The sequence below is a fragment of the Squalius cephalus genome, assembly GCF_949319135.1.
Source record: "Squalius cephalus genome assembly, chromosome: 6".
NCBI lineage: Eukaryota > Metazoa > Chordata > Actinopteri > Cypriniformes > Leuciscidae > Squalius > Squalius cephalus.
In genome coordinates, this window is record NC_137127.1 from 12651221 (window position 1) to 12667409 (window position 16189).

General features: G+C 38.3%; 1 protein-coding gene across 2 annotated transcripts; it reads left to right on the plus strand.

Moving 5' to 3' along the window:
* The first annotated feature begins 674 nt into the window (after positions 1 to 674).
* Positions 675 to 16167, plus strand: ric8b (RIC8 guanine nucleotide exchange factor B). 2 transcript variants are annotated; one of them, XM_079874486.1, is made up of 10 exons: positions 675 to 1061; positions 3086 to 3133; positions 3275 to 3892; positions 7523 to 7617; positions 10006 to 10156; positions 10237 to 10332; positions 10427 to 10571; positions 10700 to 10844; positions 10996 to 11115; positions 14942 to 16167. In XM_079874486.1, the coding sequence occupies exons 1-10, from the start codon at positions 978 to 980 to the stop codon at positions 15051 to 15053; spliced, it is 1614 nt and encodes a 537-aa protein (XP_079730612.1). In that variant the 5' UTR covers positions 675 to 977; the 3' UTR covers positions 15054 to 16167. The 2 variants fall into 2 exon arrangements, with proteins under 2 accessions (XP_079730612.1, XP_079730613.1); XM_079874487.1 differs by lacking the exon at positions 14942 to 16167 and adding an exon at positions 13311 to 13497 and having other exon boundaries at positions 895 to 1061.
* The last annotated feature ends 22 nt before the right edge of the window (positions 16168 to 16189 follow it).

Genomic DNA, 16189 nt, shown 5'->3' on the forward strand with positions numbered 1-16189 from the left:
AGCTATAAATTACTGACAGGTATCAACCACTAATCAGGTACTATTGAACGTTTTTAATAGTTTACTTTGTTAAACCAGCACTGAAGAGTCTAAAAATCAGATTAATCTGCTGAATTACACTTTTTTCAATGGTCACATCTTGATAATTCAACTCAAAATTTAATTATATGTATTTATTTATTTGTGCATGTATCACTGTAAATTGTTGCCTGCATCTATGAATTTTGTGCAGTGACCATTTACATCTTACACTATAAAAAATAACTAAAAGTATTCATTCAAAAATGACACTTTAAAGAATTGTACAGGGAGAAGAAATAGTTAATATGATATCATGCATAATGCAAAATAATACTGCAGACAGAAAAACTTAGAAGCTTGGTATTTGACATGAAGTATGGAGCCAAACCCTCAGATAATTCCTTCTATGCTCTTATTACTGCAGGTGATATTTATATTCTAAGTTATTGAAAATGTTGGTCCAGAAAACATTCTAAACATCAAGTAATATTTCGTCTATTTCTTTTTGGAAAGTGGAACAATGGTAGCTGGTTTCTAGCTGGTCTAAGTCCAAGCTGGTCATTTGTTGGATGCTATCACGTTATATAACATGCTTAACCATCCTAACCAGTTTGACTACTTTTTTTTTTTTTGACAGTTTTCAGCCCAATGACGTTGTAAAACTACCATATTAAATTATATAGTTTTATAGTCTTGCTCTTCCGACTGCCCCCATAACATTTCCAGTGTACAATGAAGATTATTATAAGACCTGCCTGGTACATTTGGACACTATCCAGGGAGCTTTGGGGAAATCCTCATTACTGGCATGTGCCTTAGGCGAGAAACGTGACGTTTAACGGGTGAAAGTTGAACAGATGAGCGAAACAGGAGGTGTGTAACTCTCATCTGTTCTGTTGTTGTTGTGAGAAGGACTGTCAGTGTTTCTACGTGAACGGCGAAAGCAACATTCAGAGATGAGTTTAAGTGCTATTCTATCAGAGATCGACGGTGGAGATGACAAGGCGGTTGAAAAGCTTTTGCAGAAGTATAACACAGAGGTAAAGTGGCTGCTGTTAGCTTACTATCTCATGTTGTTTTAATGCACGCTAGCAATGTAAATGGTTATTAGCCAGTTAATGTTAGCCGCTCGCTAATCTCAATATACCCAGTGTGTGTGAACCAACAAAAAGGTTTATGATCTCTGCGAAATAAATGCTTGGTTTCTGAACTTTAAACATGTGCTTCATTTGTATTTAGCGATGATTAAAGCCAAGAGGCGTTCGCCTTGTGTGATCGTAAACTAGCATCCTCCAGCTGTTAGCCATGATAGAACCTATTTGCTACATCCAACTTGGCTGTTTTTAAACAAAAATGCCATATTTGCCCCCTTGTATGAGCAGTGTGTGAATTCTTGGGGGGAAATGGTAATTGCTGACGAATAGAGTAGAAATTAACTTAGGCTATGTATTGGTTGTTAAGTTACGTCAAGTTATGGAAGGCTAAAGTAGGTTAGCTGGACCGCTGTCAGACAGGTAACTTAACAGCAGAAAATACTGCTGGAAATATTACTGTACTGCCAGTTTATCAATGACACATGCCTGTATGAATTATGCTGGTGTGTTAGCCATATATTCGGTGTTTACAATGATTTTAATGACGTCGAAATGTAACGCAATTTATTTTTCTTCCCCAGGGTAAGTTACGTTCCAGGATTTTCCTTTACCTATTCCTCGATACATGCTTTGAAACAAACCACATTTAGTTAACAATTTTTAGAAAGAGACACTGTTACTTATTCTAATTCTAATTAAATTCATCCAATCAGATGTATTGCTGGTAAATCCATCTTAAACTGGTTGCTTTACTTTGGACCATCCCAGACAGCAACATAGTGTCGGCCCAGATCCGGGTCACATCTGGTACATGTGAATTCAACGCGCAAGTTACCAGATGAGGGCTGGATCTGTTGCTGTCTGGGATGCCATGGTAGTTGGTTTCTAGCTGGTTTAAGATAGTCATTAGTTGGTTGACCATCATCATCTTAGATCAGTGACACAAATTATTTATTATAATTATAAAGTTTGGCATATAAGTGCTACTGAAGTGGAGATTTCTGAATCTGTGCATGAGGAAAAAAAACTGCCTTTAAACTATGTACTTTAATTGAAATCTACAGAGGCTAATAGATTATGGGCTGGTTTCACAGACGGGGCTTAGATTAAGCCAGGATTAGACTAACTAATTTAGTTAACTTTTAATTTTAAATTAAATTAGGACAAGTAGCTAGCTTTTATAAACGCGCCTTAGAAAAAACATTACTGGTAAACTTTACATCTTGTGAAAAAAACAATGGCACTGACATATTTAATATAAGTTATAATATTATATAATAATATATATATTATAATATAGAATATCTCTAAATTGACCAGTGCATTTAAAAACAATGGTTTTGCCTGTAGTGTCTTGCCTTTATTTGGTCAAGCTTGTTTATGGAATATCATAGATGATCAACTAGCTTAGACTAGGGATGCAGGATATATATGCCACCATATTGGTATCGGCCGATATATGTTCGTTTTTAATGTTATTGTTATCGGCCTGATAAGAAAATTTGGCCAATATATTAAAGCCGATAAATGTATTATTTCCTTCAGATGCGCACTGTTTGCCATGATGATTTTGAATTGCTTGAAATATGATCGGAATAACTTTTACGTGCAACATGTCTGTCATGTCGGCTACATAAATTTATAATGAGAACATTATAATTGTGTGCTTGGGACATGAATTTTAATGGTGAGACTTTTGTTTTTGTAATCAGGCTCTCAAAAATTATATAATAATTTGGAATTAGATTTATTGGCCAATATGTTATCGGCTTTCAAAATATAAAGAATTATCGTATCGGCATCGGCCAAAATTTTCATATCATCTCCCTAGCTTAGACCAGCTAGAATTTTACAGCAGGATTAGTGAACTGTTTTACTCATGTCTGGCTACTCTGTGACTTTACAAGGATGCAAACATAGGACTTGTTTATCCCAGATTTATATCGTCTCATGTCATGTTTTCATTTCAGAACAGCCACACGTTCGCCTTTGACCGCAAAGAGGAGGATGCACGAATTGTGAGTAACAGATTTATGTTCTATTATGTTTTGTATCTCAGTATGGCGTGTTCCGTGTTGTTTCGGTATGTAGTACCTTGTTTTATTTATAACGATCAATGACATTTTTTAACCTCTTGTGTTTTGTGGTCCCTTCTGCAGAAGTTGTGTCAGGGTCTTCTCACAGTTCTCCGCCGGTCAGATCTTCCACTTTGCCAAAGCACCTGCCTGGAGACCCTGCGCATCCTGTCCAGAGACAAGCGTGTACTTGGTCCCGTAGGCACCAGAGAGGGCATCCTCACTCTAGCAGGGCTGGCCCGGATCCGTGTGGCGGGACACGACGGAGAGCCATTAGAGGTGGCGCAGTCAGCAGAGGAGGAGAGGGTTGTGGTGGAGGCCCTCAAGTGCATGTGCAACGTGGTGTTCAACAGCGTGCCGGCACAGCAGGTGGGAGCTGACTTGCAGTTGGCGGAGGGCCTTTGTGCCTGCTTGCATTCGGTCAACTCGTCCCATCATGAGGTGAGCCTGTTCTCCCTTCGGCTACTGTTTCTGCTTTCCGCCCTGCGGACAGATGTGCGTGGCACGCTTCGGAGGGAGATGGGTGCAGTCAGGCTGCTCACTAACGTGCTGGAACGCACCCTCAACGTGCGTTGGGTGGGGCCATATGAGGCTGCGCCCCCTGATCCAGAAGCCCTGCCTATTTCACCAGAAAACAACGATTGTGCCATGGAAGCCCTTAAAGCTCTGTTCAACATCACTATGTCTGATTCGAACGATGAGGTGAGATTAACAGTATTTGTAGAACAGCAAAATAACATTTTATGTCTATTTTATGATGCTTTTTACATACCCACTATATATTTTTATATCCACACAGAGCCTAAAGTTAACACTCGCTAAGCGAGTATATGAAACGGTGTCAATTACCAGTAGGCCGGTATAATTTTCATGAATTCTAACAATGCAATGTTGTGAGAACATGAAGGTGAACAAACATGAACGACTCTCGGAACGTTTGACGGGCCAGTGTTGCATAGTCACGACTCACGAGAAAGAACACGCTTTGTGTACAGTATCAGATCCAATATACAGGATCCGTGCAGATCTTAAAGTGACAGCATCCTAATAATCCTGTTGCTGACTGTGTCGTTAATATTAATCAAACAACAAAAGACAACGAGAAAATCACTCACTGCTCTTGTCTGAATAACTTTTTAAACTTTCGTCAAGGATTAATCTGTTTACAGTAAAGAATACGCAACGTTATTTTACATTTGATTATTTTATTACATTTCTGAACCTGAGGTCATATACTGTTACACCTACCTGAAAAACGTACCCGAAAAGCAGTTTACTTAATTTGTATCTTTGTTCTGTTGTATTTGTTTGTGCTATTACTGACAGTTTATTTTTCTTTAATAAAGTTTTAAATTTATACTAGTTAGGCTAGTACTTTTAGCTGTGGTATCGAAATTGGAATAGAGAATTGTGAATTTTCAATGGTATCTAAAACTTTGGTGTCATTACTGCCTGATTTTGCAAAAACTGTTTCATCGTCGGTAAAAAATATTTATGGCCGTTAAATTTACTTTAGTCACCTCACCGGCCATTGGCAGGTGTGGCAAAAAGTTAGTTTTACAGTGCAGTTAGTTAGTTAGTTATACTGTGCAGTACACCAGAATTAACCTGAAGAAAGCAGTACTGTAAATAATTTACAAAGATGGATAAGATTTAAACCACTTGTGTATCTCACACCAAAAACAGAATGGAGGATAATGCAGGGCTTAGGTTTCCTGTTATACTGCAGTTGAATAATTGATGCTTGCTGAGTGGAGTTGGTGCTCTTGCCCCCAGCAGAGTGAGGAAAGACAGGCTTCTTTCTCCTTAATCAGATCGTAGGTTCATTGACTTTAATATTTTTAACACCAAACTTTATAAAATCTAATTCCAATGCTCTGTTGGCCTCTTTTCATCAGCTTTGGCTAGATACTCATGTCTCTGGATCATTAAACCACTGTTTTTTGACATCCACAATGTTTAGATTTAGTTTAAAGTGATAAAGCTGTTGTGATAATCAGCAGTGTGTCAGCCTATTTGTAACGTGTTTGAAATGTCTCTAAAGTGCTTTGTAAATTTTTAAAGAACGCAAATGATGGTTATGGCTTCATTTGTGGTACTATATCATCACTATTACTATTACGCATACTTAAAGCTACACTATGTAATTTTTTCGCCGCCAGAGGTCGCATTTTGAAAACAACGACAAAGACAAAGCTTGATGAGGCTATGAAGGAGAATGGAACTATGGGAGATGTAGTTTTCACCATCCAGAGATGTATAGAATTCACAAATCATATAAATTAGGTATCAGCTAATAAATTAGTTTTTGTATTACCTGTACGTTTGATCACACTTTACGTCATCGTAATGAATTATCTGCCAGGAACATGAAATGTAATGCTATATTAGCCTGTCACTTATTTGTCAAATGATTTGGTGGGTTAATGCTGCGCAGTTTTACACGTTTAAACTATCGTACTAAAAGTACATTTGAACAAACCCACAGTATTTGCAAGTAATGGCAAAATATTTTAGTGCAACACATAGGCTATTTAATTTCACTGCCATAGACTTGGTCACCAGACTTGATAAAAGGCGTTTCTGAAGTACAAAGTGCAATATAACTGTAGTGTACAATAAATAATATATATTTGCTTACCTATCTATTAAAACACATGCGAGAGCAGAGTCTCTGTCGACAGATCAAGTCCAAGTTTGTTGCGAAGCTCTTCCTATCCTCAAAACGGCACGCCGATATTGATCCTTGTTTTATTTCTTCGTTTTTCCCAAAGCCTGCTTGCCTAAGTTTATATTATATTTATATTACGTCATTGATAGGCGACAATGATCAGGGACGAGCCATTATTAAAAAATGGAATTTCTCTGGATTTACAAATCCTTGGGAACTTTTGGGATAATGTAAGTACACAACTGCATGAAATATCACACTGTGAATGTGGTTTTTGAATATTTTATTACAAAAATCTTACATTCTGTACCTTTAAGTATTATTTTCATCATCTAGCAACAGTGTTATGCTACTATTGTTGAGGGACTACTACAGTATTGTTTACAGTCTGTCTATATATTTTTTATTAAAAAACGTTTGTACATCTACTAAATAAACTAAATGAAAATGAGAAATGTTGCCTTAGCAGCTATTTTATTTCAGATAATGTTTTATTTCAAGTGATGACTAAACTATAATAACCCTGCCTAACAATTTGTACTATAACCATGATGCCTGATTATACCAAAGACTATGTATACACCAAGACGGCTCACTCGTATTAATATGAACAGGTGAAAGTGCAATGCGTAACATGGCAGAATACGTTCCAAATTCTAAATAAAAGCCCATCACAAATCGATAAAGTCCTTGCATCACTTCAGCTGCTTTTCGAAGCTCCGGTTTTCAATAGAAACAGTCAGTGTCCTGAGATGCATTCTTAGGACTGCATATATGCATTGGCTTTATCCAACGTGTGATTTTTACCTGGTGGATGATACTCTAAAAAGCAAATTCAGCGTGCAGGATTTTTAATTTCAGAGTATGTAGTGCATTTGTTGGAGAACTTTTCAACCATTGATAAAGTATGTTCTGTAAGCATGGAGTCCACGTTGCTGCGCTCTGTATTCTCCACCATATAGTATGAATATGACGTCTCCTCTCTCATAGCCTCATGGAATAGTAAATTAAACTGATTGCTAATTCAGAATCTCAGCCAAAGTAGTAGATCATCTGGGTATTTTTCACTAACTATTTTATAGTGCTGCGTATTCAGACATAATTTACCTATATAGTATGCAAGTTAGCATATTCGGATATGGAGCCACTGATTCACATTAAACGAGGGGCCAAAACCATATCTATAAACCAAAATATAATAAAGACTTGTGAGTGAGCTATTTTGATCACCCACAACAACACTCTACCATTGTGTTTGGAAGTTTTGTACGTGCAAGAACCACTCACGTTTTCTTTGAGAAAATGTACAAATTTTAGTTTTAAATGCTAAAAGCTCCCACCCCCACCCTTTCACCAAGTAGATGAAACAGCATTGGTACATTCCAGAGTTCTCAGCCCTTTGAATAGTTACTGAAGTAAGGCTAAGTGTGTCTCAATTGCCTGACCTTTTGTTGGTTTCGGTATGGCCAGGATCACCCTGGCATAAGATGTACTTTCTTTTCTCAAGCCAGAGGATCTCTCAGTCCCTAGATCTCTCCATTGCCTCTTAGCTCTCTTGGTGTTTAGTTTGTAAAGGAAGCCCAAACATGGCATCAGTCTGCTATTGTTGTGAAACAGTTTTTTGGTTTAACGCTCACACAATTTCTCCTTTATTTTGATAGGACAGTGACCACCAGCTTCGGCTCATTGCAGGCATCATGAGACATCTCCTAACGCTGAAGACACACACTGAAGATAAAACAGAGGAGGCTCACAGGTACTTCCATTCTGAAAGATTGACCGCCAAATCCAGTTTGTTTTCTCTGTATACTAGGCCTGTGTATTTTGTAATTGCTTCAAAACCAGTATTCCAGTGAGCCAGAAAGCAAAAGAAATGCAAGTGTGGTGAATGTGAATGATGAGATGTCTTCTCCAAGTGATTAATGACACACCCCTTTGCCCCATCGAGACAGCTCAACGCATTCTGAAACTCCCACCCGTTTATTTGGGCTTGACTCATTGTGCCCACGGTGGTGCCGTCACCAGCCCTTTCACACTCCTGGAATGCTACCCTCTCTATGCATTCTACAGCACTCTGAAATGACTAACTCTACGCACCCCCTTTAACAAAGTGCGTTGAATGTGCTGAACCAGTCCTGGTCAGTAGATGTGTCTTTGTTATTCAAATTGTGTCCATGGACTGAAGGTGCCCCCCCCCACCCCTCAGTGTTTTCAGAATGCCTGCTCATGTCTGTCTGCCGCCATCACATTCCTAGAACGTGACATGAGTATGTTGAATGTTCTTTTGCGTCAGAGAAGATAATAAAATGAACTAATGATAGTGGCATACAAATATTTATTATATCCATTTGCACAAGATACTTCCATGTGAGAGGGAGTTTTTTTGTTTTGGCATTTCCATGTGGTCCTGTTCGGTATCACAACTTGACTTGTCTAAAATGTTATCAAGCTCTTTGCAGTTGTACTGCACACATACTACGTATACACTGAATTCTGAAAAGTTTTTTTCTGTAATTTTTTTTTTCATGGGTGTTTTGGTGTGCATGAGTTTAAGAATTATATGGACTCCTTGTTTCATTTGGAGTTTTTTTCTTTTCTTGGAAAGACCTAGCCTGGGTTTCCCCATGCTGCCTTGCGCGCAGCGTGATTTTATTCACGCTGCTAAGCAGCCTGGATACCATGGACCAGATTTTCCCCTCAAAAAAGGGAACCAATCACAGAACGGGGAGGGAGCAGCAAGACGATGATGACGTCTATGCGACAGTTTGTTTATATCTATGGATCCAACATGGCATCAGACGCGAAGTTACCTTTCGATGCAGCCTTAGATAGTGTTCTAAGTAGTTTAGAACGCAAGTTTATTTCGTCTTCTTCCTCGTCGAATTTCTGTCACTCTACATACGTCATCTGGTATAATTGAAACGATTGGCTATGAGCTGTACAGGCGCATTTGATAGACATTCGTAGCGCCCAATAAACGGCTCTGGGCATTCGTAAACCACGCCTCAAATACGAGAAAATGAAAATGTGGTTCTCAGACCACGTCTCAATGAGACGAGGTCTGACGTTAGCCAGGCTAGGAAAGACCTAAATTTACCTTGAAAAATAGAAAACACAGTTTTGTGAGAATCATCCTTCAATCTGATGGTTTACTTTGCTGGATATAGCAAATGATGACAAAAATGAATGTTAAACAAGATAGTGCATGCTTAATTTCACAATAAGTGTGCGATTAATCCCAGGTGATGTAACGTATTTAATGTATTGTTTAATTATTCAACTTTTTACATAAGTCAATCATTCTCAGTTGAGAAATATGTATCTTTACAATTAGAAATTAGCCCAAAACAAAGAAGAATTTGACAATTAGTGATGATTATTGTTATTATATGATATAAATAAATTAACCATTTATATTGCAAAAACATTGCATAAATAACAACATTAATAAAAATAAGGCTGCGGCTATTTAAGTGTAAATGCTATTTATACTTATAAATAGTGGCAGATACTATTTGCACCTCAGTGTTGCTGTACTTTAAACGGTATGCAATGATAACATAGTATAAATAATTATATTTAATAAAATTACTAAATTATGCTGCCTTATTGTGACAATAAAGCCCTCCCTACACATACCCCTAACCCATAAACACGTAATTATTAAACGCACTTTATTTCCACTTTTCAAATATTTTCTTAATTTTTATTAAAAATAAATTAACTGATGTGTGATGGGAAAAGGGAGTAGAGCAAGTTCGGCAAATGGCGGATTCAAACTCTGGTCGATTTGCGTCAAAACCTTCTGCCACATGCTTCTTACCCCTACACTATTGCTACTGTTGACTAACCAGCATCTTCTGTAATTTTGTCAGACGTCAGTGGGCGGAGTTAGTGTAAATAGCCTCTGCCATCAAGGTGGGCTATTTGCAGTTATTGTAAATAGACACTCCGTCATAATAATAATAATTATTATTAAATGAATTGTTCTGCATGTTGGTTATCCGACAGTATCAATTTCTAGGGAAAACTTTCTTCTCAAAGGCCAGCTTTAAAGAAAAGTTTCTTATTCCAAAAGTTGCATGCTATGTTCTCATCTCATTGTGTGCACTGCTTAACCTTTATCATTTGTCATTTCTTCTAGTCATGCCATAAATCTCCTGAGTAACCTTCCCGTGCAGTGCCTGGATGTTCTGATAGACGTCCCTGTCCAAGGTGGGATAGAAAAGTATGGTGGGAAGAACATGGACACAGTGCAGATGCTGCTAGATTTCATGGAAAAGAGGATAGACAAGGTATTGCACTTCTGATGAACACCTGCAAGCTTCCTCAGCTGTTGCGTTCGTTCATGCTTCATGTGTATTTATCCACTCAGGGTTCCAACTATAAAGAAGGCTTGACACCTGTGCTGAGTCTGATGACAGAGAGCTCGAGATACCACAGGGACATCCGCAGATACTTCAAGGCCAAGGTGCAGGGTTGAGTCCATGCTCAGTGTAATTCACTGCTACAGATATTCAGCTGAAGTAAAGATTTAGTTGCTGATTGAATGTGTTCTCTCTCAGGTGTTGCCTCCCTTGAAAGACGTGAAGGAAAGGCCAGAAATCGGCTGCACCGTTCGAAACAAACTGGTGCGTCTCATGACTCATATTGACATGGCGGTGAAACAGGGGGCGGCTGAGTTCCTTTTCGTGCTCTGCAAAGAGAGTGGTGAGAGTTCTGCTTTTTTAATGTCTGAAATTGTCTGTTTTTGAATGGATTGTTTGCAGTTGTAATCTAAAATACAATAATTAATATTGAATGAGCTTATTGTGTCTCCTGTTGGTCATGTGATGCAGTGGATAATCTGTTGAAGTACACTGGTTATGGTAATGCTGCGGGACTGTTGATGGCACGAGGGTTGCTGGCCGGAGGTAGAGGAGAGACACAGTACTCCTCTGATGAAGACTCTGACACTGATGAATACAAGTCAGCCAAACCTTTGTAAGTGCATTTTTATGTATGCATAACGGCTGGTCTTAGTTCAAGTTAAGAAATTGAATCATATTTTTCCTCAGCAATCCTGCATTTCTTTCTGCATTCTTAGATTATTTTAACAATCATTCTTGTTTTGTTTTTTTCTCGTGTTTTTCAGCATTAACCCCATTACAGGTCACATAGAGCACCCAATGCCAAACCCCATAGATGAGATGACAGAGGAGCAGAAGGAATATGAAGCCCAGAAGCTTGTCAGTATGATTGATGAATTATCAAGGTGGGTTTTTAAAAAACAAAAACAAAAATTTTACAATTCTGAAATAATAAGAACCTTCTAATTAACATTATTACTATCAGTATTATTAGTAGTTGTAACATTATAATTACTATTATTGTTGAGAGTATTATTATATTATTATAGCTGTATTTGTTATTATTTTTTATTATACATTTTTTTAGGGCTGTGCAACAATTAATCGCATCCAAAATAAAAGTTTGTGTTCACATAATATATGTGTAAACTGTGTATAATTATTTAGTAGAAATATTTGAATATTTGAATGTGTATATATATTTGTAGATTATTTGTATTATATAAAAATATAAATATTTTATATATACATACCACATTTTTCTTAAAGGGGGGGTGAAATGCTCATTTTCACTCAATCTCCTGTTAATCTTGAGTACCTATAGAGTAGTATTGCATCCTTCATATCTCCAAAAAGTCTTTAGTTTTATTATATTATAAAAGAAAGATAGGCTGTACCGAGTCTTTCCGGAAAAAAACGAGCGGCTGGAGGCGGGCCCTGTGGGCGATCGCTAAAGCTGTGCTAACGCGCCGAGCTAGTAACACACAGAGACAATAGAAGCAGTTTTACTCACCGAACCTTTATCATTGTGACTGCTCGATCCTTAAGCATTAGACGATCTGCAAATCCGTCGATCTGGGCTTTGTTTATAAAACAATCATCGTCGAAATGCAGGGAACAAACAGTCTACACAACTCCGTTTATGCTCAGGAAAAACAAACTCCATCCACTGGTGCCTTAACGCTGGGTTCTTTGGGAATCTGTGCAGGGTTGTCTTGCCCTGGCAACCAAAAACACACTTCTTTGGTGACATTGGCTTCCCAAAAGCCGGGCAGGGCGCTTTGATGGCGAACTGCTTTCGCTCTCTTGCTCTGGTCTACGAGTGCGCGCGCGCCCGCGATCTTACCGGAGAAGTGCCCTTAGGACCCATATAAGGAAATTCCGTTACATCTGACGTCACACATACCCATACTCGAAAAAAACTTTCCGAAACTTGTGACAAACCGGAAGGACAATTTTTGGCACAGAAATACTCCTTCAAACGTACAATTTAATTTTTGAAACTTTGTCCATGTTTAGCATGGGAATCCAACTCTTTAACAGTGTGAAAAACTCAGTATGCATGAAATAGCATTTCACCCCCCCTTTAAATATATACATGTGTGTGTGTATTTATATAAAAAATAATTATACACAGTACACCCAGACTTTTATTTTGGATGCGATTAATTGTTGCACAGCCCTAAAAAAGCCTTTTTTTTTATCGTTTTAAGTGATCCAATTTAAACACCAAAATTAATATTTATTCAGGCATAAGCCATCAATCTTTAACATTAAGTAGAAATTAAAATGTTTTAATAAGCAGAAATGAAACCAAACTTTTTCCATTTTATTTGCTGCATTGTATATTCTGGCCATTGTGTTTTTACTCTTGCTCATTAATATCAGTCAATCGCTCTTTCTGTTTTTCATCATCTTGTACGAACCGGTTCATAATGCCTTCATAGGTGACTCCATCTGCTAGAGAAGCATTGTGCTTGTTTTCTCATCACCCTCCTTGGAGGCTGGATACGTGCAGGGCCGCATTCATGTTGACCTTTTCCTAAACAACCGGCAGCGTAAACTAGCGAGACACCGGTGAGCGGTGTAGTGCCGTTGCTCCCAGCGCGCTCCTTACCAACCGCTTCATTAAGACAAGAATCCTCCACCATCGCCCTCTGCCTCATTTACAGCTGGCCTTCCACATTCAACAGGAGTCAATGCACACCGACCGGCCACCGCAGCCCCGCTGCATTAATTACCAGCTAATTGGCGCACACAGTGGGGTCGCGGGCTCAGGCTCTTTTGTACAATACACTGAGGTTTCATAATACATATATACGTGGCTCTCTTTCATACGCCGCCTGTTTTATTCAGTCGGGGTGCCAGACATTGTCCTCGGACGTGAAGTGGTTTGAGACACTGGCTCAATTAGGGGTGTGCGTATGTACGTTAGCTGCCGGGCGATGTTAAATAAGTTTGCAAACACAAGAGGACGAGTCATTGTCCATCTATAGGGTGTTTGAGTCGTAATGAGCAGCGTGTGCCCAAGAGAGGCAGATTCCTGTCTTTGAGAATGAATCCTCGTTCCTTCTCGCTTCCTCCTATTCTTTTTTATCAGGATGAAGGAGGTGTTGTGTGGGAGAGGGAGGGCACTGGTGCTCCCCGCTACGGCTGCTGGGGAGACGCAACATGTCCATGGAGGAATGTCCCTCCCTGTGTCTGCTGCTTGACTTGCTGTCCAATTAGCACTGACTCTCCACCCCATATCCACACAAACACACACACACATGTACGTACGTAAACACACAAATGCTCAGGCTGCTGATCTACGCAGATTCTGTTGATTGGATGACAGATACAATTTGGGTTCTGGTTTTCGAGGGACGCAGTGGAAATGTCTGTTTTCTTTCTAGTCGACTTCTCTTGTTTACAGTCATCATGACTCGTGTTTGACGTCAAGGTTTTCCTTTGCAGCCAGTAATTTGTTTCCTTGCATTTTTGTAGATAACTTTTCATATAAGATGTTATTCCATTTAGTAGCATTTAATACCTCTTTATGCATTTATACACAATTTATCTGTAACACTTTACAATGAGGTTCTGTTTAACATTAACTTTGTTAACATGAACAAACAATGACAAATACTTCTAAAGCATTTATTATGCTTAGTTAATGTTAGCTAATGGGAACTTATTGTAAAGTGTTACCAGCTGATCTGTATATGAATGACATAAATGAATGCAAATGAGCTTTTTGGTGGCTTTGATTGGATAATGCTCTTATTAATCATTTTTGTCCGTGCTTTGATTGGCTAATACTCTGATGAATCATCTCGGGGTGTGCTGGTGACACACAGTGCAGATATAATTGGATTAGCGTGGAGGAGCTGGCCAGGCTTTGAAGAGATTAGAATGAGCACTGATCCTGTAATTAAACTGCAGGGCCGAGGTGGTGGTTGTGGGGGTGCAGGACCGCTCTGGGATTGGGGGGGTTTAGGGTTGTGATTCCAAGGGCTCTTATTTGGCCAGATGTAAAGGGAAAGAAAGATGTTCTACACATCAACAGGCCTCTTTAGAGGACAGAACTGAATGCTGCTACAATGGTCAGTACAAAGGATTTCTTTCAAAGAGCAGGTGGATTGTAGTGACAAATTAGTGGCCCGAAAAACCAAATCGACAAGATGTGTGTGCACAATAAATATGTAGGGTAAATGACGGCTGCTGGATTCTGGAGTTTGTATTTATTATTACAATGTAAAAGAACTGTTTGCTGTTTTAATATCATTTAAAATGTAGTTTATTCCTGTGATGGCAAAGCGGGATTTTCAGTATCATTACTCCATTCTTCAGTGTCACATGATCCTTCAGAACTCATTCTATGATGTTGATTTGGTGCATAAGAAACATTTTTTATTATTAAAATGCATCAATGTTGTTGAAAACAGTTGTGCTGCTTAATGTTTTAAAACCATGCTACTTTTTTTTCAGGATTCTTTGATGAAAAAGAAAGTTTAAAAGAACAGCATTTATTTGAAATGTAGTGTTAGACTCCAACAATCATAGATTGCAGTTCCATTTTGTGTGCTTTTTCAAGAAAATCTAGACATAAATAAGTTTCCACTGAACTTGGTCATTCTAGCTGGTTGTCTCTCCCTGTACGCTTATTTGCATGTGACGTGAACATGCAAAGCTGAAGTAGCACACAACATGCTTTTAAAAGTACTGAGCTCTGTCCTGCTCTTTCAACAGGAAAGAACTAATCAGACCAATGGGAGTGAGGAGGGATGGCACACTAGCGCCCCTAGGACAAGCTATCCACGAGTGCAGCCCACCACCCAGCAGTGACTCAGACTCAGACTGAACTGGAGTTCACCCAAACCCTACAGGCACCGCTGCTGATGGCTAACCGTCAGTCTCACAAACTGTTCCTTGCACATGGCCATACTTCAGTTACTTTTGTTGCACGAGGGGCATGTCTTTCAAATTGGGACATTTATGGTGAAGTACATATTGAGCAGAGAGAAAAGAAACAGAAATGTTTAAATAGATATCAGGATGTGATCCGACATCAAATGTGATGTATCAGATGGAAGTGTTAAGTAGGACTTATTCACGTGTCTTTGACGCTCTTTGTGAACAAGTAAATGCACTTGGTCTTCAATAATGAAGTGGAAAGGCTTTATAACACTTACTCTTACAAATCAATGTTTAAAAGCTGTATTTATTATTACGGTCTGTGGCTGTTGCTAGTTAACAGATCGAAGAATCCGGTTATGTAACGCTTCAAAATGTCTGAATGGCTTTTGAAATGTTATATGCCAAGACAAGCCATTAGATAATTTACATTATTTGTTTTGCACTCAAATGTTTTTACAAAATGCGCTTTTTTGTGTGTCTCTACCACTTAAGCCTTGAGTTTCAAACAATTATCTGTCTTTTCTAATGTTATATATTTTAGCTACACAATTTTCTATATACTATGTATTTGTTTCCTTTTTTTTCTTTCAATGCTGTCGGTGTAATTTTTTTCCTTTTTCTAACGTTTGGTTTTCTACACAAGACAAAAGCATGTAATTAAATTGTAACTAAATACTCATCTTCTATAACCACTATAATAAAAGTCAGCTGAGTAAAGGGGCTTTGTAAAACTTGTATAAATTTCCCTAAACTTAAGCTTTGTTTTTCATTTCAGACAATCATTTGCAATAAAATAAAATCCTACAAGTCTCATTCACTCATTGCATGCGGAAACTTTTCTAATGGTTTTCGTAATATTGCCCTTGAATATAAAAATCCACAGAAATGCTAGGTCAATGAAAACACTAAACCTTGCTCTAATGCAAGATTATATCACAAAGTTTATTAAACTACACTATCAAGTGATTGCTTAAGGATATTGAATATGACTGTTGCTTCACCAAGTAAGATCCTTTATATCACAAAGTTTATTAAACTACACTATCAAGTGATTGCTTAAGGATATTGAATATGACTGTT

Bases quoted from the DNA above. Each gene is read 5' to 3' on its own strand.
- ric8b (XM_079874486.1), top strand. From the start codon at position 978: ATGAGTTTAAGTGCTATTCTATCAGAGATCGACGGTGGAGATGACAAG. The intron at 1,062-3,085 runs GTAAAGTGGCTG...TTTTCATTTCAG, and splicing joins TGCAGAAGTATAACACAGAG to AACAGCCACACGTTCGCCTT. The intron at 10,845-10,995 runs GTAAGTGCATTT...CGTGTTTTTCAG, and splicing joins TACAAGTCAGCCAAACCTTT to CATTAACCCCATTACAGGTC.